This window comes from Gymnoscopelus braueri (assembly GCF_963280865.1).
Source record: "Gymnoscopelus braueri genome assembly, chromosome: 10".
Taxonomy (NCBI): domain Eukaryota; kingdom Metazoa; phylum Chordata; class Actinopteri; order Myctophiformes; family Myctophidae; genus Gymnoscopelus; species Gymnoscopelus braueri.
In genome coordinates this window covers 18,658,104-18,675,818 of record NC_137611.1, presented here as the reverse complement: position 1 = coordinate 18,675,818, position 17,715 = coordinate 18,658,104, and the positions used below count along the sequence as shown (strand labels likewise).

General features: G+C 44.5%; 1 protein-coding gene across 1 annotated transcript in view; it reads left to right on the top strand.

The window, feature by feature from the left end:
- Positions 1-17,715, top strand: part of carmil3 (capping protein regulator and myosin 1 linker 3) — a gene marked incomplete at both ends in the record, with an annotated part of 98,021 nt that overhangs the window by 15,086 nt on the left and 65,220 nt on the right. Inside the window, 6 exons of the mRNA XM_080439752.1 lie at positions 4,277-4,327; positions 4,780-4,839; positions 5,593-5,714; positions 8,807-8,901; positions 10,630-10,700; positions 10,987-11,060. Coding sequence (XP_080295878.1) covers positions 4,277-4,327; positions 4,780-4,839; positions 5,593-5,714; positions 8,807-8,901; positions 10,630-10,700; positions 10,987-11,060 — 473 coding nt within the window. The remainder of the gene's footprint in view (positions 1-4,276; positions 4,328-4,779; positions 4,840-5,592; positions 5,715-8,806; positions 8,902-10,629; positions 10,701-10,986; positions 11,061-17,715) is intronic.

The window sequence follows — 17,715 nt, the reverse complement described above, 5'->3', positions numbered from 1 at the left end:
TATTACAGACTGCCTTACTGTGTGTGTGTGTGTGTGTGTGATTGTGCAATTGTGCATGTATGCATGCGTGTGTGTGTGTGTGTGTGTGTGTGAGAAAGAGAGTGACTAAAAGTGACAGTGACAGGAAGAGAGACTGACAGTACAGCTGCCCCTGGTCGTGTGTGTGTGTGTGTGTGTGTGTGTGTGTGTGTGTGACAGAGACGATGAGAGATGGAGGCTGTATAGTGTCATGGAGTTTGTGTACACTGTACTGTGCATTCCAAAGCTCACAGTACACAACCATACGACAGGGATAGTGTGGCTGTGCAGAAGTGCGGTGGACTTATGCAAATATGTTTATCTGTGTGTGTCGGAATGTTTCTGGATTTGAGCATGGTATGTGTGTGTCCGTGTGTGTTTTAAAATACCCTTGTGTCTGAGCCAGAGATGGCACGGGTGGCCAGGTCTGGCACTGATCCTTGGCCTGGTCCCTCAGAGGCAGTAACCCCCCCCCAGAAACACACACACACACACACACACACACACACACACACACACAGGATCTAGAGACACACTTTGATTTGTGCCATCTCGTTTGAAGTGCAAGACCCAGCGCTTGACAGCTTATGATTAATATAAGCCCCCGCCTTGCGCTGTCTGTGTGCATGCATACAGTACATACAGACTCGCACATGCCACACATTACATATGCTACCTAGTACACACACACACACACACACACACACACACTGCCCTAACAATCTGGCTCTTTGAACTTGTGCCACCAGGGCTAAGGCAACCTACACCTCTCCCCCTCATCACCCTCCTCTCTTGATCTCCGATCCTCCATACACACACACACACACACACACACCACACACACACACACACACACACACACACACACACACACACACACACACACACACACACACTTTGTCTGTCCATTTACTTCCCCTTCATCTCCCATTCAAGATAGTGAACCCGCCAGCGTGACGGCGGCCGGCCGGGTCGTAGAGTCGACTATCATCTCGGAGGATAATCTTTCTTCTTCTTTCAGCCACCATCCGATACCGTCTTGGCAGGGGGAGTCATCTCATCTATCTCCTGGGATGAAATCACCTTTGTGACTGATCCCCCGATGAAAGGGCCTTCAGAGAGAGAGAGACAGACAGAAGCAGGCAGGAACGGATCAAATCTGACTTCTCTGTATTCAAATTTGGCAGTTCGTATTGGGTTGCCAGAGCGTTTGCATCACTATTCCGGGGGGATCATTCGCCAAAAATAGCAGATCTAGTTGTGAGATTGGCTATTTTTGGCAAAGAGATTTGGTGAAGACGGAAAAAAAGCAGTCCAGGTACAGTTGTAAGTCAAGTCTGTTTCACTAAGACTAAAGGGTTTAAGACAGTGGTTAAGCCGAATTTGGGCAGTTGATTCCCATCTGCGGAATGTTATGCTTTAAGTACAGCCTTTTTATTGAGTACCACATCTCTGAGATGTCTCGCTACTATTAGAGAGAGAGGACTCCGGCTTTCCTTCTTTTAATGTGTAGTTTAGATGTCTTGCTTTTTCCTCACCTCAATTATCTCACCTCTCTCTGGTGCTGAAAATAGCCAATCTAAAAGTATAATCAAGTGGTCAAGCATTACCATGCTTGTACGACTCGGTCCCAAGGAAGCTTTCACCCAAAAATAACCATCAGGAGCGTTGATTGTCCTCCGATGATATCTTCATAACAGACTGTAAAATGATCAGCAGTGAAAGCCCACGTGAGCAACCTTGCTCAGCTTTTGGTCAGAGATCAAATATGAGATCAAATATGCGCACGTCAGACGGACCTGCATTATTGATGTGTCTGTTTATGTGACGACCCCCTCCCCCCGCTGTGACTGGCAGGGTTTTTGCGCTTTGCTTCCTGTCTCCGTCTTTTTTTTCTCACTTGCTAGCAGTTTCTACTGCTTTCTCTATAGTTCATTATGTCTCTCTCTCTCTCTCTCTAATTTTCTTATTCTCATTCCCTCCCTCCCTCCCTCTGTCTCTTGTCTCCGCCATCTACTCGAGGCCGTGTGAAACTCCCGCTCTTCTCTGATTGACTGATTGGTACATTTTAAAGCTGAGAGAGTAAAAATTTACTAAATTAACACAAGATTTGGCTGTGTTTAAACACGTCAATGGAGTGTGATTGGACTACCAATATATATATATTTTTTTTTTCCCAATAGATACGATACGATAATACTTTATTGTCAGTTCACACTGAAATTTGTCTTGCGACCCAGCAGCCATGTATGCAACACATAAACAGTACACACATTTGACATGACACAAAAAACAAAAATACATACATAAAGACATATAAAGATGAGAGCAATGTCCACCACTCTCTCTAGAGCTCTCTAGAGCAGTTGTTCTCAAACATTTTCATGTCAAGGACCCCCAACCAAATACAGTATGTATTTGGCCATGACCACAGACCCCCATTTGAACGATTTTGTGCCAGAGAGTGGGACCCCATAAGAAAAGATTTGTCAACTTCTTTCAAAAATAACTCATGCTTGTAGATTAGCTTTTTTCAAATAGCCGTGTGTGTGTGTGTGTGTGTGTGTGTGTGTGTGTGTGTGTGTGTGTGTGTGTGTGTGTGTGTGTGTGTGTGTGTGTGTGTGTGTGTGTGTGTGTGTGTGTGTGTGTGTGTGTGTGTGTGTGTGTGTGTGTGTGTGTGTGTGTGTGTGTGTGTGTGTGTGTGTGTGTGTGTGTGTGTGGCGCGTCGTGGATATGCCCCCCCTCGTCCCTCATTTCTCTTTCATCTTCAGCCTCTTTCTCAACCTTTTTTCGTCTCGTCTCTGTGTCTGTCCCTGCGGGGGCCCATTGGGGACGTCCCTTTAAGTTTAAGACACCAGGGCTGATCTGCTAGGGGCCGGCGCGCCACAGCACGGTGTACGAGGGGATTCAAAAAAACTCTTTTAATGGGTGTAAATGTGGTCTCTCTTTCACCCCAGGGCCTCCCTCCACTCCTTCCGTCTCTCTCTCTGTCTGTCTCTCTCTCTCTCTCCTTCTCTGTCTCTCGCCGTCTCTCTCTCTATCCGTTTCGTTTTCTCGCTGCCTCTCTCTCTGTGCCACTCAGCGGGGTGCCATTACTGATTCTGCACGGCGAGGCCTTGAGGAATTGAAAGCGACAGTGCAGAAAAGAAGGAGAAGAGAGAAACTGTGGGGGAGGAAGGTGGAATGGGAGGTGTTAAGATGGGAGGGAGGCTCTCTGGGGAGGGGAGAGGGGCAGACAGGGCACCGTGGCACACAGGGGGAGGTGTGTGTGAGTGTGAGTGAGGGGCGGGTGAAAGGAGATGGAGGGATTAAAGTTGGAGATTGTAGAAGGACTAACAAATTTCCATGGAGATCGAGACCAGGGGGGCGGCACAGAGATGGACGAGACCAGCATGGAATTTTGTCAGAGAGAGAGAGGGAGAGAGAGAATGAATGAAAGGGAGAGAGAATGAGAGAGGGAGAGAGACAGACAGACAGACAGACGGAGAGAGGGAGTTTAGACTCCAAGGCAGGGAGAGGTGGAGGAATGAAGAGAATGCAGAGTGAGAGCGATAGATGCAGTGTTCATGGTTGGTTGGGAGGAATATGCTAATTTTTTTGAATTATGAATGTGATTAATTATCCAGGCAGATACGAATTGTATTTACGTTTTTTTCTCTCACACTCTGCACCCCGACTACTTTTAAATGTTAATCATTGGGTGAAACCAGACTCACCCCCCACCCCCACCTCCTCCTCCCCCTCCCTCCCTCTCTCTCTCAGCTCCTTATCTTGCCATTAACTCCTCTCTTGACACATTGAGGGATCTGTTGAGTAAAGAGCTATTTAGCGATGAACCGCTGCTCCAACAATACGAGTCGGCACAATAAATTGCTCTGTCGTGACCGACTAAATCCTGCGTATTCTGGGACACGCGTGTGTGGCGCGCATGTGAGCACACATGGGTATGCTATGCACATATACTGTACCCACACATGTACTTTCATACACCTATGCACACACGCACGCACCCACTCGTACGTACACACACAAATGTGCACGGACTAACTCAAACAGACATGCACAAGCATCATTAGTCAGCTAACGTCTAGAGTGCTTAACATGAGTTACGAGGCATTCAAATGAACCTCTGCGATGATTTGCTCTCTTTACAGGGTGTTTGTGCTGTGCTATATTTTGCCGCGATTTGCATTTGCATTTGTTTTTCACTGCTCTTGACAGTGAAATGTGTTTCCCTCCCCATTCCCCCCTCCCCCAGGTCCTGGCAACATGGAGGCTGTATCTTTTCGCTGTCAAAGTGCCCACCAAGGTAAAATGTCTCTCCCTCTGAAGGGAGTTTTATCGCTCCCAACGTGCCAATACTGATCTCACGGTAATTTGCAGGAAACCACACACACAAAACGCAGACAAGAGAGAGACGAGTGAGTGATTATAATGGAGATGATGAGAGAAACAGTACTGAAGGATGATATGGACACACACACACACACACACACACACACACACACACACACACACACACACACACACACACACACACACACACACACACACACACACACACACACACACACACACACACACACACACACACACTGGTGATGAAGGATAGTGTTGCTAATGATGACTTAACACAGAGACAAAGGCCATTGCTATACTGTAATCCTAGTGCAATCCTAGTAATCTTTTAAAAAATGTCATTCTCTTTGAATATACGAAGTTGGCGATTGTTATGTTTGTTCCTTTTGTTATTGTTTACAGATGGAGGTCACCTTCAACTTCTTGGAGATCCGAGCGATGAACACTTATCCAGAGCATCAGGTTATGTTTATGCCTTTTGCTCAGACATGCTTTGGTTCAATTTTCCAATTTCCAAATCAATTATGTTATCGCAAATATTCCCACGTGATCTGAAATAAACATGCTTGGTAAAGTGGTGAATGATTAAAGACATAAAAGCCATGATGTCTGATGTTCTTGTCAAATATTACAATGAAGATACGGTGGATGGTAAAGGTGAACAAAGGAACTTTTGGCGACTGTGGCACTACTTCAAATCATGGATGCATGGGCTGCATGCATGTGGGGGAGAATGTACATTGAAATGTTCAAATGTATGCATACGGGTGGTGCAGGGGTAAAGTTCCTGGCCAACACCAAGGAGATTGGCGTTGGAATCCTCGGCTGTGCCTCTGGCTTGGCCGGGCGCTCGAGCGAACACAATCGGCCGTGTTCGCAGGTAGCCTGTTGGGGAATCACGTCTCTGTCACTGCAATAGCAACTCCTTCTGGTTGGTCAGGGCACTTGTTCAGCAGGGAGTGGAACCGGGCGAGATGGCGTGTTCCTCCGCACACGCTACGGCCACGTGAAACTGAGGAGGGCGTAGCCGCGTATTGAGCATTATGAGGCGACTTCAACATACTTATTGATCCACTGATCACACTGTTCATAATTTAAAAAAAATGTAATGTCAACAAAACCAGGAACCACCAGTTCCTTTGTTCACCTTTGATTCACACTATCGTTAGCCCTAGAATCCCATAACATCATCTCAACATGCTGTATACTCTGTAGGTTGTTATAGATACAGACAAGACCACCTACTCTTTGAGACTGCAGTCCCAGGATCAGCTGGACCACATGGTCAACCACATCAACCACGCCCTCTCCCGGGTCTTCAACAACTCGATATATGCGTAAGCCTTGTCAAGCATCTAAGAAACAAGTCAATTTGTTTGCTCTGTGAGCCATGCAACTCGGACACGTTGGCTGATGTTAACGGTCCTCGACAGTTTGTTGGCACAGAGATGCTGGCTTCTGCAGAGGTCTTTTTTTGCGTGGCGTTGCTCATCAGAAGTCAATTACACTAAAGTCGCAGTACATCCTGTGACCGCGTCACCACTTTGCAGCCAGCAATCGTTTAAACTTAAAGGAGCATTTCGCTCCATTTTCAACCTTATCTTCATGTAATAGATTCATGTGCATAACTGTAGTTCCCTTTTCCAGAAGGGGGCATAAACATTTGCTGTTTCGGGTCAGTGTCCCATAGCTTCATTTGATTGGCTCAGCAGCGGATTTGAACACGACACCTTCATGTGTGTTTCTGGTTCAAATCCGTTGCTGAGCCAGTCAAATGAAGCTATGAGAAATTGACCCGGAACAGGAAATGTTTATGCTTCTTCTGGAAAATGGAACTACAGTTATGCACAGAGCCTATTAGTCCTCACTCAAGCTCATTATAAGATGGCACCATTTCTGTCTACTCGCTCTGCATCTCAGTGGTGTGCTAAGGACAGTTCAGAAAACCTGCCTACCAATGACATCATCGTTGGGTATACCAAGCTAATAGAAGCATCAGCCTTTCTCTTCCTGGAAAGTTAGCACGCTGAAATAGAAGCCATTGTTCTTGCATAAAAAAAAGTTTTAAATCTGGTTTGAAATGACCAAAGCTGGCGATCAATGATGTCATTGGTAGGCAACTGCCCTCAGCCCTCCTCTGAGACTCTCAGAGCGAGTAGACAGAAACTATGCCATATTATAAAGGGAATAGTGAGGACCAATTATATGAAGACACGGTTGAAAATGAGTGAAGTGCTCCTTTAAATCGAGCGAACGGTCCGACGGTTAGTATAAGTGTTTGTCACCTTATCGTGGGTGACATTAGTAGTGTTTTTGTTGGACATATTTTCATGTAATCAGTACATTATTACAGGTGTCAGTTTGCACTAAAGAACAGCTCTTTGTTATTTTAAAAGTATTTTAAATATGTCTTTGTATAATAGAGGGCAAGCAGTACCAGCAGTTCACAAAAGCACTGAGCAGACCTGAGCCACTCTCTCAGCTCTGCAATCAAAAATACATTATTAAACAGAAGCAGATGAAGCATCACAGAGCAGCTTAAAGTGCTGGAAACTTTGTTTCCTCAGTTATGGTAGGTGAAAAAACAAGGAAAGTGAAAGTGCACCTCCCTCTCCGGTGGGTAACATCACAAGGATTTAGTGTGCCCCAGCTATTGACCTGAGCAAGACTATCACCACACTCTATCATCTCTCCAAATGGCTCTTTTCCATTAGAGCCACAGCAGATGATTGCCTGTAGCGAGGACATTTAAACAGGATACAGAGAGTGGGGGAAGGCTGAAGGGAGAAGCGTGAGGCTCTTATTCCGTGGCCTTGTAACTGATTTGCACCGGTGTATTGAAGTATGTACTGTAGCTAGCATAGCAATAGCAAGGACATATGCAAGCAGGCAGACAGACAGACAGACGCATATGCTTGAGGGATAGCTGATGACTGCAGAGATAAAGTATGGATTAAGGTCATGGACGTGGTTAGGTGTTGAGCTTTATTTGTTGGCAAATGGGATTAAGTATCTTACACGCTGAATGCTATACCAGTGAGCAAAGTCATGTTATGATTCCACTCCTGATCCTTGACCTGCCAAAAGCTTAGAAAAGGAATACGAAAGCAGAAATATTGGATTATGAATGTATCAGGTTCAGGCATTCTGTATGCAGCTGTCTAAGAAGCGTTCAGTCCCAAAGCTGTATTATGAACTTTTAACCGCACACTGCACCTTTTTATTAAATGCAATGAATTACATCTCCACTACAAATTAGACGGCAATGTAGCTTCCTGTTAGGCAGTAAATTAGACAGCCCTCAAAAGGTTTGCCTCATTTAATTGCCTAGGCCCACAGCATCCTTGAAGATTTTATACAATTTAACCAGGTACGGTGAACATATTGAAAGTAATGGTCCAAGTGTACGGGGGGGGGGACAGTCATTGTATGGAGTCATTGTACATTCAGACTGGGAGCTGCCAGTCGTACAGTCATTTTATTAGCCATATGAAAAAATATGTATGGTGCTGTAGATGTTTAGTGTGTACATGACTCCAGGGATCTCCAAAATCTGTAGGAGGAGTAGCAAAATATATGTTCTGAGGAAAATATAGTTAGGCAATAATGGGTTTGGTTTATATGGGGAGTGGCCTATATGGGGAATTGTATGACCTATTGGCTCAAGGGCCAAGATATAAAAAATATATATAAAGTAGGCTGTTCTAGTGATACCATGAGGCTGATTAGAACATTTCGGGTGGCCTTCAGCCTGGTGGCGATAATGAATTTCTTCATCTCCAGTCTCTCCACCACAATATCATATTATGGGCAATTAGGCCTGATGACAACAAGGTGAAACGGCAAGCAAATTTACCTATTTGAAGTATCCTAATCACGCCAAACTCTTCCAGGACAGCCACCGCGTAACTTTTACGATGACGAATGTGCATCATTGCGAGTCCACTCATTCATGTCAGTAGGCTATTGTGTTTCTGATGTAGGCTACGTGTTCAAAGATACGATAAACAGTATGCTGAACGTAAACCGTTACTGGTTACTCTGAACTGAAAAAGAAGAAAGAAAGAAAAAAAAACGGTGACTAACACAACCAGTCCATTTTAAACTTTGACAGATTGACAGAGACAACATGGTGAGTGGGTCAAGAAAAAACTGTGAGACCATTGCTCCAATTTGAAAGAAATCACATGCTGTCAATGGTACCACAGTGTGTTCTGGCACACAGACTACAGACTCTCCTACCCCCACCAGTCTCTTCCATAGCAAGGAGGCCTGGGAGGTCCAAACCCACTTCAAGCCCAACCGACTATGAGTACTACGGTCTGTCCAAATCGCATCCTGTCAGCTGTTAGTCGTGACATCTCTCTCTCTCTCTCTCTCTCTCTCTCTCTCTCTCTCTCTCTCTCGCTCTCTCGCTGCCCTCTTTCAGGCCACCTATCTGTCGAGCTGAGGGAGACCTCTCTGATGGAGTTCATAAGTTTTCACCAAATTCGGAAACTTCACTAGAGACGCAGAAAACATGTGGTGAGTCACCTTGCAAGCATATGCACACACACACACACACACACACACACACACACACACACACACACACACACACACACACACACACACACACACACACACACACACACACACACACACACACACACACACACACAGGCTCTTGTTTGAGTACAGTTACGTGCTGGCTGGCTGACTGACTCACTCACTTGGACAAACTCATACGTCATAAATAGATGTAACCATTTATTGCAACAGATGGAATACAATTATACTTGCCGTTGATGGCTCCGCTCTTAACTCTCTCAGTGCCAATGAAATAAAAAAATATGTTCTCTAAACTGCCAGCAATTTTTTTATTTTTTTAAAGTAAAAAAAAAAGTGCTTAGGAAGCGGGATACAGCCTTTTTCAGTTATAAGTTAAGCTGCAAATCTTCAGATAATGATATCTTGGGTTCTGAACAATTTATTTTTTAAACTCGGGATCTTTCGTTCTGGCACTGAGGGCATTCAGAAAAAACTCGGGAAAACTCGGGGCTTGGCACTGAGAGAGTTAAGATGTTCCCTAATCTTAACTAAGCAGCATGTTAAGCGAAATCAGGGAACGCTATGCATAACCCCCATGGGTATAAATGAGCGGGCCCAAAGCAAGACATTAAATCAGTTTGACTTGAGCCATGCAGAACTTGAATTCCAGTTTAACTTTAGAGCCATGCAAACATGAATTCCAGTTTCACTCTAGAGCCATGCAAACATTAATTATCAGTTTACTTTAGAACCAGGCAAACATGAATTTCAGTTTAACATTTCAGTTTAACTTGCCATGCAAGACTCTGAACTAGAAGATGGAGGCTGGGCTGGTGGAGGCAAGCCTGGCCAGCAGCAGCTCAGCAGCAGTGTGTGTGTGTGGCAGCAATTGAATAGCAGAGATCCAGTGTAGGCCATATTTAAATGGATCGCCTTGTTGGAATAAGCTGTTATTGGAGTGTAGAAAAACATGTTTAAAAACAATCAGCAGACTGACAGCTGATTACAGCATGGGGCGCGGTTGACTCCTGTGTCCTGCATAAACTAAAGCGGTGCTTCATTCAGTCATTCACTCACTCATTGACAAAATTTACAAACTCACTTATTCACTCACTCACTGGCAAACTCACACTCACTCACTCGCTCACTGACAAACGCTCGCTCGCTCGCTCACTCACTCGCACATCAAATATTATTTTCGACTTTCTTGCCTAAGTAGGTCAGAAGATCATATTTTTTGGGGCGCATTTCCTTTTCTGCTAGTAATCCTATTAATCTACAATGAGCACTCTTTCATGGTGCAGCACTTTCATCTCACTGTCATGTGTATAGCTACTTTCATCTTGCCTCTTTCTCTCTCACTTACTATAATCGTTTTATGACTCTTAACCTCTCCTTACCTGTCTTCACCTCTTTACTATTCTCTCCTTATGTTTCACAACTCTGCTTTCTTTCCTACTTCATCTATACTCTTCTCCTTGCTTCTCATCTTAGATTGTCTCTCTTCACATCTCTTCTACCCCCCCCTCATACGCACGCACGCACGCACACACACACACACACACACACACACACGCACATGCACATGCACATGCACATGCACAGCACATCCTCCTGTCCTCACATCTCCTCACACCACACCACATCTCTCCCCTCCAAATCCTATTCCTCTTCTCTGCCAATTTGACGTCTCTTCTCTTTTCTTCTTGTTTTGTGTTTCAGGTGGTTTTTCTGAGACCTATGCAGCTCTGTGTGACTACAATGGGATTGGCTGCAAGGAGGAAGTGCAGTGGGTAAGAACCCCAATACACACTGTACAAAACCACTTCACTGTCAGTGTTCTCTTCATGCCCTACTGGGTGCAGTACATTAAGCATTCAAAAGCAGTGCTTTCATTAGATACTAAATTACATTCTCACTTCTCCCCACACAAAAAAAAATATATTTTATCTGTTTCTGTCTCATTTACCTCATTCACTTCCCCTCTTTCTTGTCTCTCTGTCTCTCTGTCTCTCTCTTTCTGTCTCTGTCTCTGTCTCGGTCTCTCTCTGTCTCTCTCTCTCGTTGTCTATTCTCCAGGATGTCGACACCATATATCACTCTCAGGACAACAGGGAATTCAACCTACTGGACTTCAGCCATCTTGACAGCAGGTGAGGTGACACACTGGGGCTCCATTTTCAGATGCTGTTTACGGTGCAGCTTAAAAACACTGAGTCTGCAGTCCTGGCTGAGGAGGACAGGTCAGCCAGGGCGTGGTACGGAAGGGAGGGACAGACGTCCCGTTTTAGCTGATTCATGTGTGCTCGATGGGGTGTAGATCATGTCCTTAAGGTACGGGGCTGCCATGCCCTTCCTTGATTGCCTTGTTGGTCGTCACCACTGTTTTGTACTGGACAGGAAGGGACGGAAGCCAGTGAAGACCAGGCATGACGCGGCATTCTGGATCGGTTGTAGGGAATGTGCATGCCGGCAGAACAGCAAGGAGGGGTTGCAAACAGTCAAGCCTGGTGATGACTGAGGCTTGGATAAAGAGCTGGCAGACTCCTTTTTTGAGGAAGAGTCTGATACTCCGGATGCGGAAAAGTGCAAACCTACTTGATTGAGCGATCGTTGCAATTTGTGCCTAGGAAGGACAGCTTTCTTTCTTTCTACCTTATTCAGGGAAGCCCATTGAGAACAAGCTCTCTTTTTCAAGGATGCCCTGATTACAGGGACCACTGACCCGGACCACTTCCAGGTTCTTGGCAGTTTGAAAAGGAGCCTCCTTGTCAATGGAAATGGAAAGAGCCTGCAGGGAGCTAGATTTTTCCAGGGAAGAAAAGAAGCTCAGTCTTGTCTGTTGCTGAGCTTGAGGTGGTGGAAAGACATCCGCTGTGAGATGTCAGCCAGGTATGCAGCGGCATACACTTCAACCTGTGTGGCAGAGGGAGAGAAGTAGAAAAAGTGTCATCTGCATAACAGTGATAGGAGACCCTGTGAGCAGAGATGACAGAGCCAATGGATATGGTTTAAAGCAGAGGGGTCTTCAGTGTTTTTCAGGCCAAGGACCCCCTAGCTGAGAGAGAGATGAAGCAGGGACCCCCACTACATATTTTATAGAATTGTGTTGCAGATTAAAAATTTTCATAGATTTCATAGATAGATTCATAGACTTGTTTGACAGCATTATCAATGTGTAGCGTTGAGTTGGCTTCATGTTAATGTGTATTTTCAGACAGTTAACCACTTAAAACCTAAACACTTGTACTTGGTCTGCTCTTTATTCCCTCTACACCAAACCTCTTTGCCAAAACTAGCCGACCTACAAGCTCACAACACCTCGCGCTGCGAGGTGTTGTGAGCTTGTTGTGTAGATCTGCTATTTTTGGATAATAGATCCTATCACAGAAATATTTGGCGGACCCCCTGTAGTAACTCTGAGGACCCCCTGTTGAAGACCCCTGGTTTAAAGGGAGAAAGAAAAGAAGGGGACCCCAGGCAAGAGGTTATGAGGGGGATGAAACCAAACCTCTCAATGAAACCTGGAAGGGTCAGATCAGTCAGGTAGAAGGATCCCCTGAGTGCTTTCCCAGTGATATACCATTGTCAGAAATGGTGTCTATAGGAGAAGCTAATGGTTGACACTTTCAACGGCTGCAGAGTGCAGACAGGTCAAGAAGGATGAGGGCTGAGGAGTGGGAGGCAGCCTGGGCAGCTTGCAGTGCATCTGTGACTGTGAGGAGTGCTGTTTCAGTGAAATGGGCATGTTTGAATCCACAATACTGGCTGGGCTCCAAAAGGTTCTGTGACAGATGGAGAGAAAGCTGACTAGAAACAACTCATTCAAGAGCTTTGGAGAGGAAGGATTGATACAGGTCTGTAGTTATTGACGTCAGGATGGTCAAGAGTTGCTTTCTTGAGGAGTGGAGTAATTCTGGCTGTCTTGAACCCTGGGGATGTTATTGATGTGTTGATGATGTTCCTTCTCTCCTTCACTCTCTCCCTCTTTCACTATCTCACATTCTTCACCATCCCTCTTTCCTCCGCTCTCTCATTCTTCCTCTCCCTTTCTCTTTCTTATTTCTTTTAATCTCTCCCTCTCCCTTTTACTGAATCCCTTAGCTCTCTCCTCTTTCTTAGTCTCTCTCTCTCTCTCTCTCTCTCTCTCTCTCTCTCTCTCTCTCTCTCTCTCTCTCTCTCTCTCTCTCTGCTAATGTCTTCAGTCAGTATGTCAGAAGTTGGGGAAGGAATGGGGGGATGATAAGCTTGTCAGAGTGTGGGAGCACTGAGGCACACAGCACACACTGCAGAGATGGTGTTACACCTCCCTCAGTGCACCATAATAGGACTTCCCCTCTCCTCCCTCTCCTCCCTCTCCCCAGTGGCATCTCTAAAATCAACTTCCTCTCTTCATCTTGTCTCTTGACGTCCAAACATATTGAGAGTTCATGTGGCACTGCAGTGCCAGGGCTCATAAAGAGATGTGACAAAGAAATGTGAGTTGGTAATTAGGACACGTCACAATCGTGAAGTTTTAGTTGATGATTAATTAATGATCTAATTGTGTTTTTGGCATTGAACACTTCTTACAAAAATGACACTTCTGTTTGCCTTTTAGGCTTTTAAACACAAGTTGTAGATCTGACATATAACTTTATACAAGGCTATTACTGAAATAACTGACGATGAATAAATGTCCTATGGCCAAAACAAGCCATGTACTAATACAAGCTCACCGGTGCGATGCTTTGTGAGCTTGTAGGTTGGATACTTAAACTATTTCAGATTTTTTTTTAAATGGAATATTTTTCAGCTCTTTACTTTTGCCCATAATTGCCCAAAATAGGTAAGCCGCATTGAAAGTGGTTAAAAGAGCATGGTCAATGGCATGGAAATAATAATGTATGTAGTATGTAAGACATTTCGGTTAATTTCATCCAGCTGTGTTTATTCAGATCAATGGAAACAATTCTAATGATTGTGCAAAATACTGGCGATTATATAATAATTGTGACAGGTCTATTCTGAATTTTTACATTGATTTAGTTTTGCTTGCAAGGTGAGCGAAATATGAAATTTGCGTCGTATTATAGCTACATTATAATTATACGTTGCATGCACATGTAGCCACACTTTAGGTGCAGTGTTACCTGCTGCACCATACTCCAGAGATATTCGGATGTCAAAGCTGGTGAAAAAATATTTTAAGTCTTTTTTTTCAGCAGCAGCAATATTTTCTAAAATGGTTGTTATACTGGCAGAAATAATAAGTGATAATAATACATTAATGCAAGGCCAGCACTGTAGTCTATGAAGGAGAAGAATGAGTGGGGTAGATCTTTTGAAGAAAACACAAAATGGCAGAAAATCGAATGTGGCACAAATGACCATTATATGGCGTATATACGTCATGATCCAAGGAATTCAGGGGGATTCCAACGCAAATAATTCATTGAACCTGTATGAATGAGGCCTATTCGTATCTGATACATTATGCACCACTCCCAATAAAGGGATGTCATTTTCATGGCAGACACTGCCCTTGCAGGCCCTGTTAAAATAACTGATAACCACTTTTAACCTGGTGTCTCTACTTTGTCACATATTAATAAAAAAACATAAAGAAATAGCGACAATAGCCGATCTACAAGCTCACAAGGGGTCGCTTTGCATTGTGTTGTGAGCTTGTATATCTCCTATTTTTGCCATGCAACACCATCGTACAATGAAGTATAAAATAGTCCTCATGTTTAATAAAACTCATTATGTCCTTGCATACCACCAGCTCAGTGGTCTTGTGGTTAGAGTGTCTGCCCTGAGATTGGGAGGTCGGGGTTTGATTCTCAGACCAAAGACTATAAAAATACGACCCGATGCCTCCCTGCTTGGCACTTAGCAACAAGGGTTGTGTTGGGGTAAGGTCCCTGCAACATGCTATCGTCATGTCCAGGGGGTGTACTTGGGATGAAAGGAAGGGAAGTTCGCACACTGTAGCTCCCAGTAGAAAATATATTTAGTTTTTAAACAACGGAAGACCCATAGTGGTCGAAACGTTGTTTAAAAACTAAGTACTTTTTCTACTGGGAGCTACAGTGTGCGAACTTCCCTTCCTTTCCTCCAATGTACGTATTGTTGTTCAGCACCTGAAAAGTTTTTTGTTGGGATGTGCTTGCTTCCCTCTGGACTCTATTTCAGGGGGTGTACTTGTACATCATAGCTGGGGGATGTGCTTGGACATCAAGCTGCCTCACGCTACCGAAACAGGAGATAGGCCTATAGTATGGGCCGCTTATGTCCTCTCTTAACTCCCATCAACTTCTCCAAAACCTTGTTGAAAGGTGTAAAAATGGCCTTGGATAGAGGAGAGCAGAGGATTTGGAAAAAAAAGGAAGAAAAAACACAAAGGACTTGTAGTTGGCAGTGCAAGAGATGTACCATGAAAAGAACATGCCTCCAGCAAGAACGGTGAAGTACAGGAGGAGAGAGCATGCCACAGTCATCCAGAGAAAGACCCTTTAGAACGCCTTCCCCTCCTTGACTGTATGCCAAATACTCTCCTCTCCTTGTCCTTCCATATCTCCCATCCATCCCTCCCCCTTTCTCTCTCTATGCCAGCTCAGTCCGTCTAGCATTACCATTAGCGACAGGACCCCATGTTTATTTTTTGCTGCTGACGGGCTGTCCGTCCTGTTTCGTCTCCTTTCACTCTTCCTGACTGAAAACAAACACCCTCTCCATGTTTCTCTCGTTTTTTCATTTCCCCCTGTCTGTCCCTCCCTCTCTCTCTCCTTCTTCTCCTGTTTCCCACTACTTTCATCTCTGTCTGCTTTCTCTCTTTGCCTTTTACACTGTCCGTCTCTCTCTCTCTCTCTCTATGGAAAACACTCTCTTCTTTAAGTTTAAGCACGTACACACACACACACACACACACACACACACACACACACACACACACACACACACACACACACACACACACACACACACACACACACACACACACACACACACACACACACACTTCTCTCTGCAACCTATAGTGTCAGCCAGCTGTGGCTTTTTATGCAGGGGCGGGAGGGATGGACACATTTTGTGTAAAAGGTCAAAATAATTGTGCGTGCACGTTTGTGAAATTAGAGCAGTGAGAGAGAGATGATATAAAAAAAGAAGAGAGACTGTTATAATGGATTTAACTAGACACACACACATCCGATCTTCAAACTGATCTACAAGCTCACAACGTGTCGCGCTGTGACAAGTTGTGAGCTTGGAGTAAAGCCTGCACCAAAGATTGCTGATCTACATAGTGTTAGTCAGGGTGCTGGGATCTGGAACATTGTGTGTCAGTAGTGACATGGGAACACAGCCTGCGGCCACGTCACTCAACTGAGATGTAATGTAGTGACTGACTATATTGCCCTCCCTCATCTGAGTCAAACCTTGTATTACAGTCTATTGCTCTTGTCTCTCTCGTGCTCTCTTTCTGTGTGTTTTACGTGATTCACTGTGTTTTCACCGCCTCTCTCGTATTGTCTGTCATTATTTATCTATGTAGTAAATTAATTTAGCAGGCTCCTTTTGCACCGAAGACTATTTGACATAATTGTGTTTTCAATGCAATAATTGTAACTATAATGGCATAAACACGAATCAAGACACAGTTGGGTGTTGGTGCAAAAATAATAGATAGTTGGATAGTTGAAAACACAAAAAAAAACATTTTGGTAGGTCTCTCTCTCTCTATCTCTCTGTGTGTCTCTCGATCCATCTCTCTGTGTCACAGCTTTTTTATCAGATGATGCTGTACATACTGGACCAGGTGGAGCAGCACTGTGGCTTTAGTTGGACCTTGGAGAATTGGAAAAGTCTCCCCTGTATTATTCCCCTTATCTCAAAATCTCTTTTTTCCCCTCTCTCTGTCCTCCCTCCTTTTTCTCTTTCAGTTTCTTCTCTATCTCCTTCAGTCTCTCTCTGACTCCCCCACCACCACTTGTACACACAGAAAAATGCTGCGTTGATTTAACGTTTTAATCTACGTATAAAAATGGACCCAAGAATGCTCAATTTCAGGGATGTCTGGATGGTGCAGGGGTAAAGTATCAGCCTGCTACTGTGGAGTGTGTGTGTGTGTGTGTGTGTGTGTGTGTGTGTGTGTGTGTGTGTGTGTGTGTGTGTGTGTGTGTGTGTGTGTGTGTGTGTGTGTGTGTGTGTGTGTGTGTGTGTGTGTGTGTGTGTGTGTGTGTGTGTGTGTGTGTGTGTGTGTGTGTGTGTGTGTGTGTGAGTGTAAACCATGGAGGAATTGAACACCACACACACACAGGCAAGCACACGCGCGCGCGCACACACACACTGCTAATGGGCTCAGTTTGTAGCATAGGAGTTGAGCAGTGTTTGAGGTCTGTAGCCAGGATCAAACTGAGGCTTTATTGAATAATCCACTGACCCAGTCATCAATCTATACATTCACTCTTCTCTCTAAGTGTGTTTCTCTCTCTCGCTCTATCACTTTCTCTGTATCTCTTGCTCTCCCTGTCTTTTTATTTGCTCTCTAACTAGTGTCTGTACACACACATTTGAAATATTTATTTATGTTCACATAAACACACACACACACACTGTATCTCTCGCTATCTGCCTGTATCCCACACTCTTTCCTTCTTCCCTTCCTTCCATCCTTCTATTTTTCATTCACTTCTCCTCCTCTTCCTGCCCCCGCCCCCCTGCAGGGAGCGAGCTACAATATCAGTCATGTTTATTTATTTATTTTGAAAGGAGCTCTCTCTCTCTCCATAGTGTTCTCTCTGTCACAATGATGAACTACTCTCG